This window comes from Antennarius striatus, chromosome 2, assembly GCF_040054535.1.
Source record: "Antennarius striatus isolate MH-2024 chromosome 2, ASM4005453v1, whole genome shotgun sequence".
NCBI lineage: Eukaryota > Metazoa > Chordata > Actinopteri > Lophiiformes > Antennariidae > Antennarius > Antennarius striatus.
In genome coordinates this window covers 19,942,326-19,956,798 of record NC_090777.1, presented here as the reverse complement: position 1 = coordinate 19,956,798, position 14,473 = coordinate 19,942,326, and the positions used below count along the sequence as shown (strand labels likewise).

The following is a 14,473-nucleotide window of genomic DNA, read 5'->3' as shown; positions in this document are numbered from 1 at the left end:
ATTATAGGTCTAATAAGAATTATAGGAAGGTTTTGATTTTCCATTATGATGGAAAAATACCTATGCTGCTTAATGAAATAGTAAAAGTAACGATGTATTAAAAATTATCACATTCTTTATAGGTAATAAAACGCACTTAAATTAATGAACATTTTTAGAGGGACATGAATAAATTCCTCTGCACACATTCATTATTACATGTTATTGGAAATCTTCTTCGCCTCTTCTGAGGATCTATCTTCAAACACATCACATCTGGCCACTGCCAGTTGCAGACATATCTAAAACTGGCTCACTGCCACAGAAAGTGGTAAAACGCCAAGAGCTCAACTGGCCCATGTGCCTCCTTTGGCATCTTCTCCCAGTGCTGCAGATTTCAGTACCAATAAGCTCTATGCATAGAGAGTGATGCTGGTATCCTGCAGTCCTTCAAACAACATTGATCCATATATTGACTCATGAAGGAACCAGTGTCCCAGGCGTTTAAAGAAGTTAATACAGCAATCTATTCTATAGAAAACAGCAACACAACATCCATCCAGTGCATACAGTTGGACCAGGACAGAGTAGGTCCAGCTTTATGAGATATCGACCTCTAAAGCTAGCCGCTTAGCATGCTAATGTTATTAGATATTGCTGAAACAAGTGGAACTGTTGTGTCAGATCATCAGTAAAACATTTGGAACCAACTTGAGCAAATACAACATAACACTGTTAAAACAAAGACACTGGCTACAATTCATGTATTTTAATTACAGTAGGATTCGAACCAACTTGAATTCAAGGAGTCAATACTGTGTGTATAAAAGGATGACTTACCGGTAACTCTTGGCTTTTTTTATAACTTGTACTTTATTGATCCCAATCTGGGATATTCTGTAGTTCCAGGACAAAGTAATTAATTTCAATTGCCTAATTTCATCTTTGACTGAACATGTCATCCTTTAGGATAGAGACACAGACCACATATACACTGACCATAAACCAGAGAGTGCACATACATGACATTCTCAAGGCAACTAATTCTACCTTATGTAATATGGAAAAAGAATATCCAGTATGATAGTCTGACCTCCACTCAGAATGAACATCATTACATTTGTCACATTCCTTTCAGAGAAGGAACGATAGATAAATGGTAAACTACAGAACCATTCTCTCTCTCTTGACCATACAATCAACATTCTAATCTCTTCCCATTCTGTAGAATTTTTACATACTTTTATATTATTATTGTTTATTTTCAAGTCAAAAATAACAAACAAAATGTATATGAGGACACTGAATCTGAGCCTCACTTCAGCTATCATTTCTCACGTTTGCTAAAAACAACCTGCTGCTAAAAAATAATAAAATCACAGGATGTCAGTGTTGCAGAGGCTGGAGAACCTGAAGTAGCATAGTGGCACATGTATTGGGTATCAGGACATGTAAATGGGACACATACGCCGCTAGTCACAGTAAATTAGGCCAACATCTGGACAAGCACATAGAGGTGAATCACCCACTCAGCTGGATTGAAGATAGCCTGCACCATGGCATGATCCAGAGAGCGTTCAGGCCCAACCTTTTAGTGAAGACTAAAGGTTGGGCCAAACATCGCCACCTCAGAGAACTTCATTGTCCAAGAACAGTGGATCACTGTGACTGAGGTTGCTGTGTTACAAAGGACAAAAACTTTAAAACACAGAAATAATTCACACGCATATTGAGCTAATCAGAACATCAACCACATCTTATAATTAAATTCATCCGCATTCACATTCATTCACATGTATTTATTCAAAATATATATTGGTTATTTAAACTACATTATATTATTACATTTAATGTTCATTTGAGCTATACTGTATTCTAGTTCCAAGAACAGTATGTGCAATCAAAATAAATAGAACAAGTGAAGTCTGAGCAGGTGTCTCAGGACAGTCCTGGACAGTAGTTCTGGACACTGATGTCCGAATGCTGACCTCTGCAGTGCTGAGAGGATAGCCCTCAGTGTTGTTGTGTAACATTTACATCGTGATATCTGTCATCAGACAGCTCTGCAAAGACAAAAAAACACATTCCAGCAAAAAAATCCCAAAACTGTCACTTAATGTTTTCAGTGAGTGTTGAGATGGATTTCATAACATAGTGTTTTATAAACATGCACTATGCTAACAAACAGCACAGTCAAAGCTGTCCATGCAAGTACCAGTGGTGAAGTGAGATGAGTCGATTCCTGCAGATCTCTTCTCTCTCTCTCTCTCTCTTTCTCTGTCGGTCTGTCCAAACACACACACTCACACGCACGCGCACGCACGCACGCACGCACACACACACACACACACACACACACACACAAACACACACACACAGATTCACTCTAGGTTCTCTGCCGCAGTGCAGGGCATGGCCAGAATATTCAAACCTATGAATTCCCAATTCAGCCAGTCTTTCAAAAATGGGGGTAACGTAAGAGGATTTAATGAGATATTATCACAACAAAAGTGTCTATTTTTTTTTTTATGATAATCGTTTTAAAACGACGATCTCAGAGGAAACTTTAGAATTACATTTTGATATGAGTTTTTACAGTCATAGAAAAAAAAATAAAGAACAGAATATTCTGTTTAAAATATATGATGATTTCACTTGTTGAGGGCTGTAACAAAATCTGCACATTTTGAAGACATATATTGTCACTTAACGCTGAACTGACCCCTCCTCTCTGCATGGCCCCTGACCCCAAACAACTGCCTGTGGATAAACCTATGATTCCCCTCAGGCTCTCTCCTGACTGTGTGCTCCCCTGACGGCAACACCATTAAGCTCAGGCAAATGGGAGCTATTGTTCGATGTTCCCTGTGGCCCCAGAGCAAACACAGAAGCAATTCTTGATAAACTTGCTATTGTTTATTGAAAGACGTAACAATGTCTTTAGAACACATCCTTATGTGTTAACTGTGATGGGCCAGAAACATGACTGTGGCATAGTTTATGTAAAATGACCAGATGTATCTGGTTTTAAAAATGATAAAACTGTGGTTAACATTATGTATATCATACCAGTGATGCTATGCTATATTGTGTCCAGTTAGAATTTGTAACTCAGTGCAGAGGCTAAAGTATTTTAATGTATTTTATATTATTCTAAACACATTACAAACAACTCTGGAGCAAAAGAGCTCATGGGAATGTTTTTATGTAATTTTGTGCATACCAGTACAAAAAAAACAATTAAAAATAAGTCCTACCTAAAGCCTCATTTTCAAAGTCATGTCATTTGTTTCACATTATGTTGGTGATCCCATTTGTGCACGTTTTACACAGAGGATGTTTGCAACAGTGAGTGCACTAATCCAAGCCTTGCATCCATCCACCACACACACACACACACACACACACACACACACACACACACACACACACACACACACACACACACACACACACACACACACACACACACACACACACACACACACACACACACACACACTGTGTCCTTCTTTGTGATCAATGGGCAGCCATGCACAAAGACCAAGGAGTGTTCAGCTGTATAAAATGTGATGTGTCTGAGCATGAGGCTGTACACTTAGCACACGCAAACACACATGGACAACCACAAATACTGGATTTGGCTACGGGCCACATCCTGCATGCATCTGCAAAAGTCAAATAACATGGACACATCCAGTTTAGCACTGAGACGATGTTCCCTCAGCTGCACCAGTGGAGAATTGAGCAAGGTGCAGTTCCCTGTCCTTCACGCTGATTAAAATGTTAGTTTAGGTCATCTGCAGCAGACTGCACATTGCACATAATTATTGCCTAATGACACATAAATACATGTTTCTCTGTTGTTTCACCCCTATCGTTAAATTTTTACTCATTACTTGCATAACAAACACTGCTGTTGTTATACATATCCATGTACTGGATTCAGATTCAGCCGGTTAAGTTGATGGATGGACCTGATTTATAAGTCAGAGGGAAAACATCAGCAACCATAAAAGGACCAGCGCATTCTTCCAGAGTACATCTCCATCAGTGATCAGTGTGCATGTGTGTAACTGTTATCCCTAAGGTCCCTGCAGCTATGAGAGCAGTACAGCAGTGTATTAGGATTGGGGGTGGGAGGATAGGAGACAGACAAAGGGAGGCTGAAGCCACTGCAGACAGCACTCTGCCCTTTTTTTGCCACTACTCCTCTTTAGGGAACCATGGCTACAGGCGTGAGCATGTGGCTTTCGGGGTTTCAGGGAGTGTAAGGTGTGTGTTCGACTTGGGTGTGGGGTTTTTGTGTAAAGAAGTAAAGGGATGAGGAGAGAGTAAATGATGAAGAAGGGTGTGTGCAAAGAGGGAAGACATTTTCAGTGGCTCCATGTCTTTAAGTGATTTGAATTTAAACTGATAATAATTTTTTTTTATTCCTTGGAAATGGTTTATGACTGCTGCACTGCAACAGATCCAGATACTGGAATGTTAAAGAAGGATGGATCTAAAATAAACACTGAACCAAGGAAATGACATTGATCCTTAGTGACAGGGTAGCTGTAAAAGCACTGCGAGTACACACAATAGAAGGATGTTCTTTCTTGCATGTACACACTCAAGGGGGGAGCTGAAGCCTGAGCCAATGCAGATTACATAAGTACTGCGTTGAGGATAGGTCTTTGCTGGCAGGCAGCATCCACAGACAGCTAAAATGAGTTGCAGCAAAGATGCAAGGATCAGACACAAGAGAAGCTTTTTCTGGTTGCTCTCTCACAAGCCTAGCAAGTTTACAAGGCTCTGTTACCAGTGTAATTATTGAACTGGACATTTGGTGTGCTCATCTGTTACAATTTCATTGCAGTGATAAATTGTCATGACAACAACATTTAACATCTGTGCATGTTCCCTGATTTTTTTTTTAAAGGCAGATGTAAAATGCATGGATTTCTGCAGGAAGAGTACTGTAATGCTGGACTCACTGGCCTTGCGGGTGTTTTATGAAGACAGCACCACACACTATTTAAAAGTATTACATTAGCTGCTTTCTGGGCCAATGGCTAAACAGTCTTTTCAAAGAAATGTATGACCTCTTTTTATGATACAACCGCAATGTTTATTTTCTTGTCATAGAGTACAATAGATACATCAAGAATAACCTGGTATCGATGTAGAATGAGTCTCAGCGGCTCTGTAACATGGACTCACAGCAGTATTGTTGACAGAACCTGCAGCACAGATGCTGTAGCAACACCGATGAAAAACAGGCAGTTGACGAGCTCTGTAAGTCCTGCATGCCAAATTCTGCTAGAGAAGGACTTTAATACTGCTGCACTCCTAAACATTAGTGTATCCTATGTTCCAGAAAGATGCATAATAATAATAATAATAATAATAATAATAATAATAATAATAATAATAATAATAATAATAATAATAATAATTCAAACTTTATTGATCCCCAGAGGGGAAAAGAATACAGTAGATATGTTCACTAATCTTTACATGCAGCTTATAAAATTGTGAATTTTCTGATCATTTAAAACTGCTGCAGCTAAAACAACTGTTGCTAATATGTTATCAATGATGATATAATTCTAAAAATAATCCTAATCAAGCAAATCACAAATTCAAGTATATGTTACCTAATAATAAAACCAGAACTTAAGACAAATTTAGGAATTCACATTTTTCAAAGATGCAGACTTTTGCATCAATAGCTTGAAAAACCAAGCAGCATGGTTCAATACAGTAATGATGCATTTCATATTTTATATCCTGTTGGAAACACCTCTTAGCTTCGCTTTAAAAAATTTTTTTTTTATAGCTCAGTCCTGAATCTCTGGTGCTAAGGATAAATTGTATGGGATGCGTTGTTTGTTGAAAATTGGTTCTTAAAAGAGGAGACAGTTCTTAGAAGTTAAGAATGGCTCACATCAGTGATCCCAAAGAATACATGCTTTTCCTTTAATTACTCACCCCTTATCAAAATCTTACCAGTTCTGATGGCCTTCATTGTCTGTGTGGTCATACATTATTAATTCTATATATAGAAAGCAGTGTTTGGTGATAAAAGAGAAATTGTCTGTTGATGCATAGGCTGAGTCCTGAAATCCATAGTTTGTTACTGTGCAGCACGTCAGCTCCACAGATCCATCAGTTCCACATTCTGTCTGTGTTCCCTCCCCAAAGCTGTGTTGTCTATTCCTCTGTCTTCTTTTTGACTCATATATTCGTAGTTTTTTGATCCATAGTGGCTTGGGGGCCGTCTTTGATTTAGAAATATGTATTTTTTTTCCCCCCAGTTGCCATCCTTCATGCATTGAAGCTTGCAATAATAGGCTCTGAGGCACTTTGGTGACAGCAGTTAGTATGCTTTACCAGCAATATTTAAATACTGACACTCTGCCTCTTTTCTTCTCTGTCTCACTCTCTAATTATTCAGATGAATTTTGTTCTCATACGAAGCCTTTTGACGAAATACAAGATTCACAGATCTACACCCTGTTTAACTAGTGTGTTCATCATATTGCCATATATTATGTTTCAATTTCGCAGTTGTTTATTTTTAAAAACAATATTTACAATCTTGTAAATCATGATCTTGAGGCTGTCTGGGAGCTGTTGGATGACACATAAAGTATGCATGCCAAGAACTGAGGATATTTTCCAAAGATAAAGTCTAAAAGCATCTTTCAGTGTTTCCTTTATATATTGTGTTGTTTGTGTGACTTGAACAGTTTTCATTCTGGAAAGGGACGTTGTGAATATACAAAATATGGCTTGTGTCTGACAGTGATTTATGTATCACACCGGGACAGGCTGTTTCAGTACTGTTCCCTTACCCCAACATCTTCATCTCCCGCTATAATTATCCAACATGATTAAGCTTTCTGTTTACTCTATGACTCAAACTACAAACTGCTGAGTAAGCTGTTTGTTAACATATGGTGCAGCTGTTCCATTTACTAATTGTTAGAACCCTGCTTATCCTTATAGAATTGTGATGTGCCTGCTTCATGAGATGTTTGAAGAAGAAAAAAACTTGCTTGGAGGCTGTTAAAGCAGGTCTGGTTATTCTGAGGGATCAGCCTGATCAGACAATGCTGTATATTCAATGTGAAACCTTAACATCCTGTTCATGGGGGCAATCCATCGTACATCTCAAACAATTACAACAACCAAATCCTTTGGAAAGCAACTGCTTATTATTGATTATGCGAGCCCTTATCTTGAGTCTACAAGAGTAAATAAGAGGAAATCTGAAGCGGATCCATTACATTTATATTTTATTCATTCTTATTTATTTAGGAATAGCCCTTTTCCATTTACTTGTTGCTCCCATTTTAAATCTGAGCCATACTTTAAAAAAGAGCCATTTACCACATTCATCTGTAAACTGCAGCTCACATACAGAAAAGGCACTGGATACAACCTCCCTATGTAAAATATAGTAGGCTGCAGAAACTCAGTGTCACCAGCTTTCAAATTATTAAAGTACATATGGAGTCCAGAGCCTTTGTGTGTCTTCACCGAGAGATGCCAGCCCCAGCTCTGAAATAATAAAAAAAACAACAACCCACAGCTGCTGCAGTTGTTCAGAAAAAAGACAGACCTTGGAAGAGATTCTGATTTGTAAAATGACAGAAAGGTCATGTTAGTTACCATGACAGCAATAGCTAATTGGGCTTACATGTGTTATTATGAGAGTGGATGGCTAAGGCTGAGAGCACGCACTGGAAGGACAACAATGGAGTTACGCATGTTTCAAAGCACTGAGAAAACATTCAATGGATTGTATTTGCAGGGGTTTGTAATTAGCTTTGGTAAATGTTCATGTTGCTCCACATTCAGCTTTCACAGATATGTTGTGTGTGAGCAAAAAGCACATAACATTGATAAACAACTGATGAGAACATCCCGATTCAACTTTGCTGAGGTAATAACTGGACATTACTGGCTACTGCTATTATCCCATCTGACCCCAACTCAGCTGCCACTGACAAAGGACAACGTGAACAGATTCTTCAGTCTGTGCAGCTTCCATCCCAGCCAAAGACCCCAAGAGCTGCCAACTCTGTCGGTGAAGCAAGTCGGTAAATCTGTCAGCATTACTAAGAAAAGCAGAAAGTCTGTTCTGCTAAATCAAGCACGCTCAAATCCGTGTAGTTGCTGCTGTGAATCAAGAGAGAACATTGTAAGAAATCGGCTTGAGACACACACACACACACACACACACACACACACACACACACACACACACACACACACGTACGCAGTATTCTCCAGTGCATATCCTTACAGGTACACACAGATGCAGTGGAGGATGCACAGACAGGAGCCACACACACACACACACACACACACACACACACACACACACACACACACACACACACACACACACACACACACACACACACACACACACACACACACACACACACACACACCTACTTACAGGTTACAGTTCCTGAGCATACAGCCTGAGGCTCAGTCAATGAGCATGTCTGTCATAAAAAGACTGTGAAAACAGATGCCTGCTTAGCCTCCACATGTCCACTTAAAATGTGTCCTTGTTTGTCCCTCATTATTTGTATATATGAAAGTATGTTTTCGATGTATTTCTTTTATGTTAAAGGAATGGCTCGCCAGGCTATATCTGGTGGAATTGATCCTTATTACAATGAAAGAAAGAGAAGAGGAAGTTGGTGTGTGTCCTTCCCCCAATAGACAGACAGGTATGTGTACAACTGGGTGCCTTTAAGAACCAGAGGAGGAGAGGATGAGGACGCAGGCAGGCGATATGCCAGGGTTCCTCTCACAGCCAGAGACTCCATAATTAAGGAGCACAGTGGAGAGTCAAGGCGAGAACAACAGCTCTGCATTGTCACATAATGATTTTCTTATCATCTCCAGCACAGGAAACACTGCACATTTCTCATCTGATGGGTAAGCATGTGTTTCTTGGAATTCCCTCTTTAGTGGCTATCTAATCAGGCATCCGGCCTCCTGAGTGTAAAGCAACATCTGATGGAAATTAATAGAAGCAGTTGTGGATGTATCACTCTCACTCGACACAGTAAGAGATTATTTTCATCCTGTCATCAATCCATTTTATAGAGGAGCCTTGCCACTTTCCATTTGCGTACACTGTTGCATGTTTTATCCACCCACAATATTACTCTGCATAATCTCTAATACATATTTATGTCTTGGGATACCTCACTGTAATTTTTTATCTATATTCCCAGATGTCCAGATGGAAGATGACAGGGAAGGGGAATACCCACAGAGAAGGACAATGAGTCACTCAATTCTAATATAAATTCTGGAGCATTTCTTTATGAGCAACAGTGCAAACAAAACACTGAGAGGCTGTGCCTTTTCTCAGCAGCTTGAATTTAAGGATTACCTGAAGAAACACATACACGGATCTGACCAATACAGGCAGATGACGAAAAATATTCCACACCATTTCACTTAAAATAGTTTGTACATGAATGTAGATTATGCTCACTGAAGTGAAAGCAACTTTTGAAGTAGAAAATATAATTGAAAGACCAGTAATTGCAGACAACTGAAAAAAGAAAAGGGATGATGGAGAAACATCGATAGACTGGGTTGATGAATTATGGGGTTAAAAGAGAAAAGGGAGTGGTGGGGGTGACATATTTATCCAGATGGGTCCTGGTCTGCTCTGTGAGAGCAGCAAAAGCCCTGAGATCCGAGGCCATGGAAATGCCCCCAGCCGGTAAAACACCACAGCACTAAAGAGGTCAAGCCCAGTGTCTCCTCTATTTTTTATTTTTTTTTGCATATTACTCTGTGATATTGAGAACCAGCTAAGTGTGTTCTTCATTCTGTGCAGCTGAACTTTAGCCGCAATTTCAGAAGTAAGCGATACAGATTGTTTGAAAGAAGGACAATCTATATTTCTCATAAGCAGCCGTCTGTTTTCAAAATGTTCTGCACATTGCATACAACAAGTCTAATCTTGAAAAATTCATTTACAGTGGTCAAGTGACGATGGGCTGCAGTCAAACGTCCAGACATTGTTCAGGGATTTTGACTTGAGACAAATACATGTAATTTGAAATTTAAAGTATAAATTAAAAGGAGTACTTCTTTAGTACCTGTGGAAAGTACTCACAATTTCCATCAGAGCTGTTTTCTGACTGCTCTATTAGAACCAATTTAGAAAATAAATGCAGCAGTGAAATTCAGCAAGTACTGAAAGTAAGAAGAGTGGGCCTAATCTCAGTATGGAGCAAGATCGACACCTAACAAAGGTAACCTTATTAATTAGACATCATGAACTCATTGCAATCCAACTTACAGGGTTTTATTTTTAGAATTGAGGATGATGTTTTTAATTCAACTAGCTTTGAATTATTTAAATCTGTATGTGTATTTAAGACAGGATATTCCTTCATTAGTCCAACCGAGGGGAACTCATTTTGAATAATATACGTCTCAAAACAAGGAAACTATTGCTGTAGAGCTGCTGGGGCACCACAGAGACATATGACTCATCTCCTACAGCAGAAGCTCTGCTCCCCTCTGACTTGGGGTAATGCGGTTTGGAGGTGCTGATACATTTGCATACTGAGCGTCACACAGTCAGGAGAGCATCGACCTCTAGTGGACCAGACTGGTAAGATGTAGGAAGGAGAAAATATCAGAGCTGGTCGTTGACTCAGTATGGCACTTTGATTGTTACATAAATGCACATAAACTACCAGAAAAGATGAATAATACTTTGCTGTATAAGAAATGTAGAAAGTTTTGAGACTCATTGCAATCCAATTCTAAAATGCATCATTGCCTTTTATTTATTTTAAGATCAACTGAAGGAGTATGAAATTAGTAAGGGACGAGGACGAAAGAAGGTAAAGTGTATTTAATTGCCTGTCTGACTTGAATCTGTATTGAGAAGAACGTGAGGAAGGATGAAGATTTGAGACTTTCCCCTAAGGAGAAACTAAAATACTGTTTACCTATAGTCAACATCAGCTGTGTGTAGATGAAAATGACAATTCATTTTAACACTGATGATCCACAGATTAGATATCATTTTGCCTATTAAATAAAATTATGATTTAAATGTAAATTTTGTATAAACTCGAGTTGAAGATTCAACACAGCTACGACTACGTAGGTTAGTGTCATCAATTACTTGTTAATTTAGGTCTTTACATGGAGTGGGTCGACAGAAGATTATTAATAAATATAACCAGAATTAATACACTCCAATGTGGCATGCAGCATAATTTCTATTGCTATCATTTTTATTTTTTCTTGGTAAACTTTGTGATCAATTTCTATCCTTTTCATATATCATTAGTGAATACATGTTAGCTGACATGTCCTAAATGCACCTGAAAATAACTGTGTTGAGAGAATGTGAATTTATTCTATAGAAAGAAACAAGGAAGACCCAAGAAATCTGATCTGCATGCATTCCCATGATTATAAGGATAATGGGTTATATAATCCATTTTACTTACCTACTGTAGTAGGTTATATATTTGTTAGGTTATATACTGCATACTCTTTGTGCATTTATTGCATTTCCGAAAAACCTAGGAAAAAGCTACTAACCAGTATGGCTTAAGTTAAATAGTCAACAAGAAAGGTGTTTTGAGACCTGAAATCAGAAACTTTTCAACAATCCAAGGAACAAAGTCTATCTGAGGTATGTCCTCTCTTTGTCTTCAGCGATCAGTTATCTTCCATCACTCCTTTAAGACGAAGTTCCTCTTGAACTCTGAGCAAATAATCTGGATCTGGATATCCAAAACTGGACAAAACAAAAATAAGAATATGTGATAAGTGCAGACAAAACTCCCGTTATGGCTTCATGAACTTTATTTTTAAATATATAGACTGAATGTGTTGCAAAGATATAATGTTGGTATAGATTCTCATCAATATCTTGGTAATCCTTGAGGAGTGAATCTAAAGAAGTCTTTGGGGAGAGAGGCATAGATAATAATTATTGCTTTAGAAAGATTTACTACAATTATTACTATCCAGTGCGGCTCTAAGAATGGCAACACAGGTCATTCAATCGATTCGGCACTTACGTCCAAATTAAAGTATCTCAAAATTCATGTTATCCAGGCCTGACATAAAAAAATGAAGCATCTTGTTTTTCACAGTGATGATCATACAACCTGCATTATAGTCGACACATTTCTATGCACACTGTTATGTCCATACCATTGTGGGCCACCATACATGTTGGTCTTGTGATGAATGTCATTCCAGGTGATGACATTGTTGAGACCAGTAGTAACAGATCGTCCTACGGTGAAGACGAGTCTCCTGTCGAAGGCTTTCCTCAACAACCTCAAGACTTTCTCCCCTTCCTCACAGGCTGGCAGGAAGGCGACACGATAAGTGCTGCTGTACCTCTTCCCAGGGTTTGGGTGATCAGGCTGAAATATGATAAAGAACAACAACAGGAAGATCATCTAATGTGCTGACACGTCATGAGTCTGGTTCCTTTTGTAATCTGAATTATAGATCAGCTACTAGAGTTAATTTAGTTTCTAAGAATCATAAGAAACATCCGAGTGTTTTAATATCCATATTTCTGCTGCTACAGTCGGGTGTCACTTGTAAATATAGTTGACACTGGTAATTTTGTTAAAAGTCTAAAAATCACATCATACTCTTACAACAGACAGAAATTTGTGTGTCTGAAACTTTTTGTTGACTTCTTGGCCCAGGTCCCTCTTGAAAAAGAGATTCTTAATCTCAAAGAGGCTAACCTGGATAAATAAAGGTTAAATAAATGACAATAAAAATAAAATAAAAACTTCAAATTACAATAAAGGTGGGAGATATTTTGTGTTGTAATATAACAACAATAACCAAGTAAATAAGGTTGATTTTGCTTGATGTGAAGTGAGGATAACTGGAGAACTTCCCTCTAGGCGTGTAATTGTTGAACAGATGCTTATTTATCATTTTGTGCGCACGAATTAATAAATGAATGCAAAGCAAACAGCGCCCTCTGGTGGACATATGTGATACACAGCACCTAGTCAGACAGGTTTCCTACTGGCCTACAGCCTCCGTTTAACATGATCCACCTCACCCCTTGTATCCCAGCAGGAAAACTGTACTGGATCACGATGGATCCGCAGTGCTCGTAGCCCGGCACGTGCAGCCAGCTGCGCGTCTCGGTCATCGTGCCTTCCGGTTGGTTCCCCGTGTACTCTCCGTGGTAGGTGTTGCATACCGGACAAGCTGGTTTAAATTTGAAAACAGAGTCTATACACTCAGAGCAAAAAGAATGGGAGCATCGTAACGTCTTCTGTCCCTGAATTTCGTCCAGGCAAATAGCGCAAACATTCGCACTTTCTTCGGCTCCATATGCGTTATTTGTTCTGGTCTTCTCCATTATTTTCTGGGATGTGATTATTTTGTTTTTCCGTTTTTGGATGTCAGCGGGTTGGTATGAGACACATGACGTCAAAGTGGGGGAAAGTACCAAGTCACGTCCGGTGCGTCATGCTCCACGTGTAGCGGAGTGGAAGAAACTCTGGTGCTGATATCCAATTTAAAATACTTTGTCATCGATATACAAATTTACTTAAAATTTTATCAGTATTTAAAGACTTTGTTGTGGCAATAATGACTACATACAGTAATGTGAATAATGGTCAGCTGCTGGTAAATGGTGATTGTATTGCTCACTAAATTTGTCTTTTTGTTTAGTTTTAATTTTTTTTTCAATAACATTCTCATAGGATGGTCTTCACAGATGATCTCTCTACAACTAAATAGTGATCACAAAAAGTTAAGCACAATCCTTGTCGTAGTCTGTGTAATGCAAACAGTCGTGTTTACTGCCAGGGGCCTGGTAGCAATGTCAAAACTATTGCTCCTGCAAACGGTTCCAGGGAGAAAGGGCCATTCATCACTTTTTTCAAAACAGAAATCAACCTTCCAGGTTCTGCAGGACTTAGTAGTGTGTCCACCATCGTGTTTAGTATTAGTGGTTGAGTTTAGGGCCCCAGAAAGCTGTGATACTGGTTCCCACTGAGGCCTAATAGTCACGGACATCGAAATGGGGGTCAACTCGGTGGACATATTCTTTTTTCAGTGCACCTAGTTTGTTGCTAATCTGTTGCTCATTACCCACTACAGCCATGCTGCACTTCATTCGCTCCATCACTGACTTTGTTTTGGTCACTTTATTTTGAGTGTCTGCTGAGGTCCCACAATGCAGAAAGTTTGTCTCCTCAGTGGATCACTTCTGCTTTAATTTCATGTCTTCAATGAAGCTTGTTTTTTCCCTTTCAAATCAGGCAGAATACACATTACTTATACTGTGGTTCTTTAAAATGGTATTCACAAAACTTTTTTGTTGGTAATGATGACCCCCTCTCCAGCCCCTGACACAACAAGTTCTTGTTTGTAGGTGAGCAATGTTTGGCTCTCCTCCAGCACCAGTTTGTCTTTAGCCTAGGAAATCCACTTA

General features: G+C 38.9%; 1 protein-coding gene across 1 annotated transcript; it reads right to left on the bottom strand.

Annotated features, from left to right (window-relative positions):
- Positions 1–8,885: 8,885 nt before the first annotated feature.
- On the bottom strand, positions 8,886–13,453 carry LOC137608490 (probable E3 ubiquitin-protein ligase DTX3). The gene is made up of 3 exons (XM_068334919.1): positions 13,085–13,453; positions 12,202–12,419; positions 8,886–11,779 (listed from the first exon to the last, which is right to left on the bottom strand). Exons 1-3 carry the CDS (start codon positions 13,388–13,390, stop codon positions 11,701–11,703), a joined length of 603 nt encoding a protein of 200 aa, XP_068191020.1. The 5' UTR covers positions 13,391–13,453; the 3' UTR covers positions 8,886–11,700.
- Positions 13,454–14,473: the final 1,020 nt, after the last annotated feature.

Excerpts from the sequence above, each read along its gene's own strand:
- LOC137608490 (XM_068334919.1), bottom strand. The coding sequence starts at position 13,390 with ATGGAGAAGACCAGAACAAATAACGCATATGGAGCCGAAGAAAGTGCG. Across the intron at positions 12,420-13,084 it reads TTCCTGCTGGGATACAAGGG|CCTGATCACCCAAACCCTGG; the intron begins GTGAGGTGGATC and ends ATCATATTTCAG. Across the intron at positions 11,780-12,201 it reads ATGTATGGTGGCCCACAATG|TTTTGGATATCCAGATCCAG; the intron begins GTATGGACATAA and ends TGTTTTGTCCAG.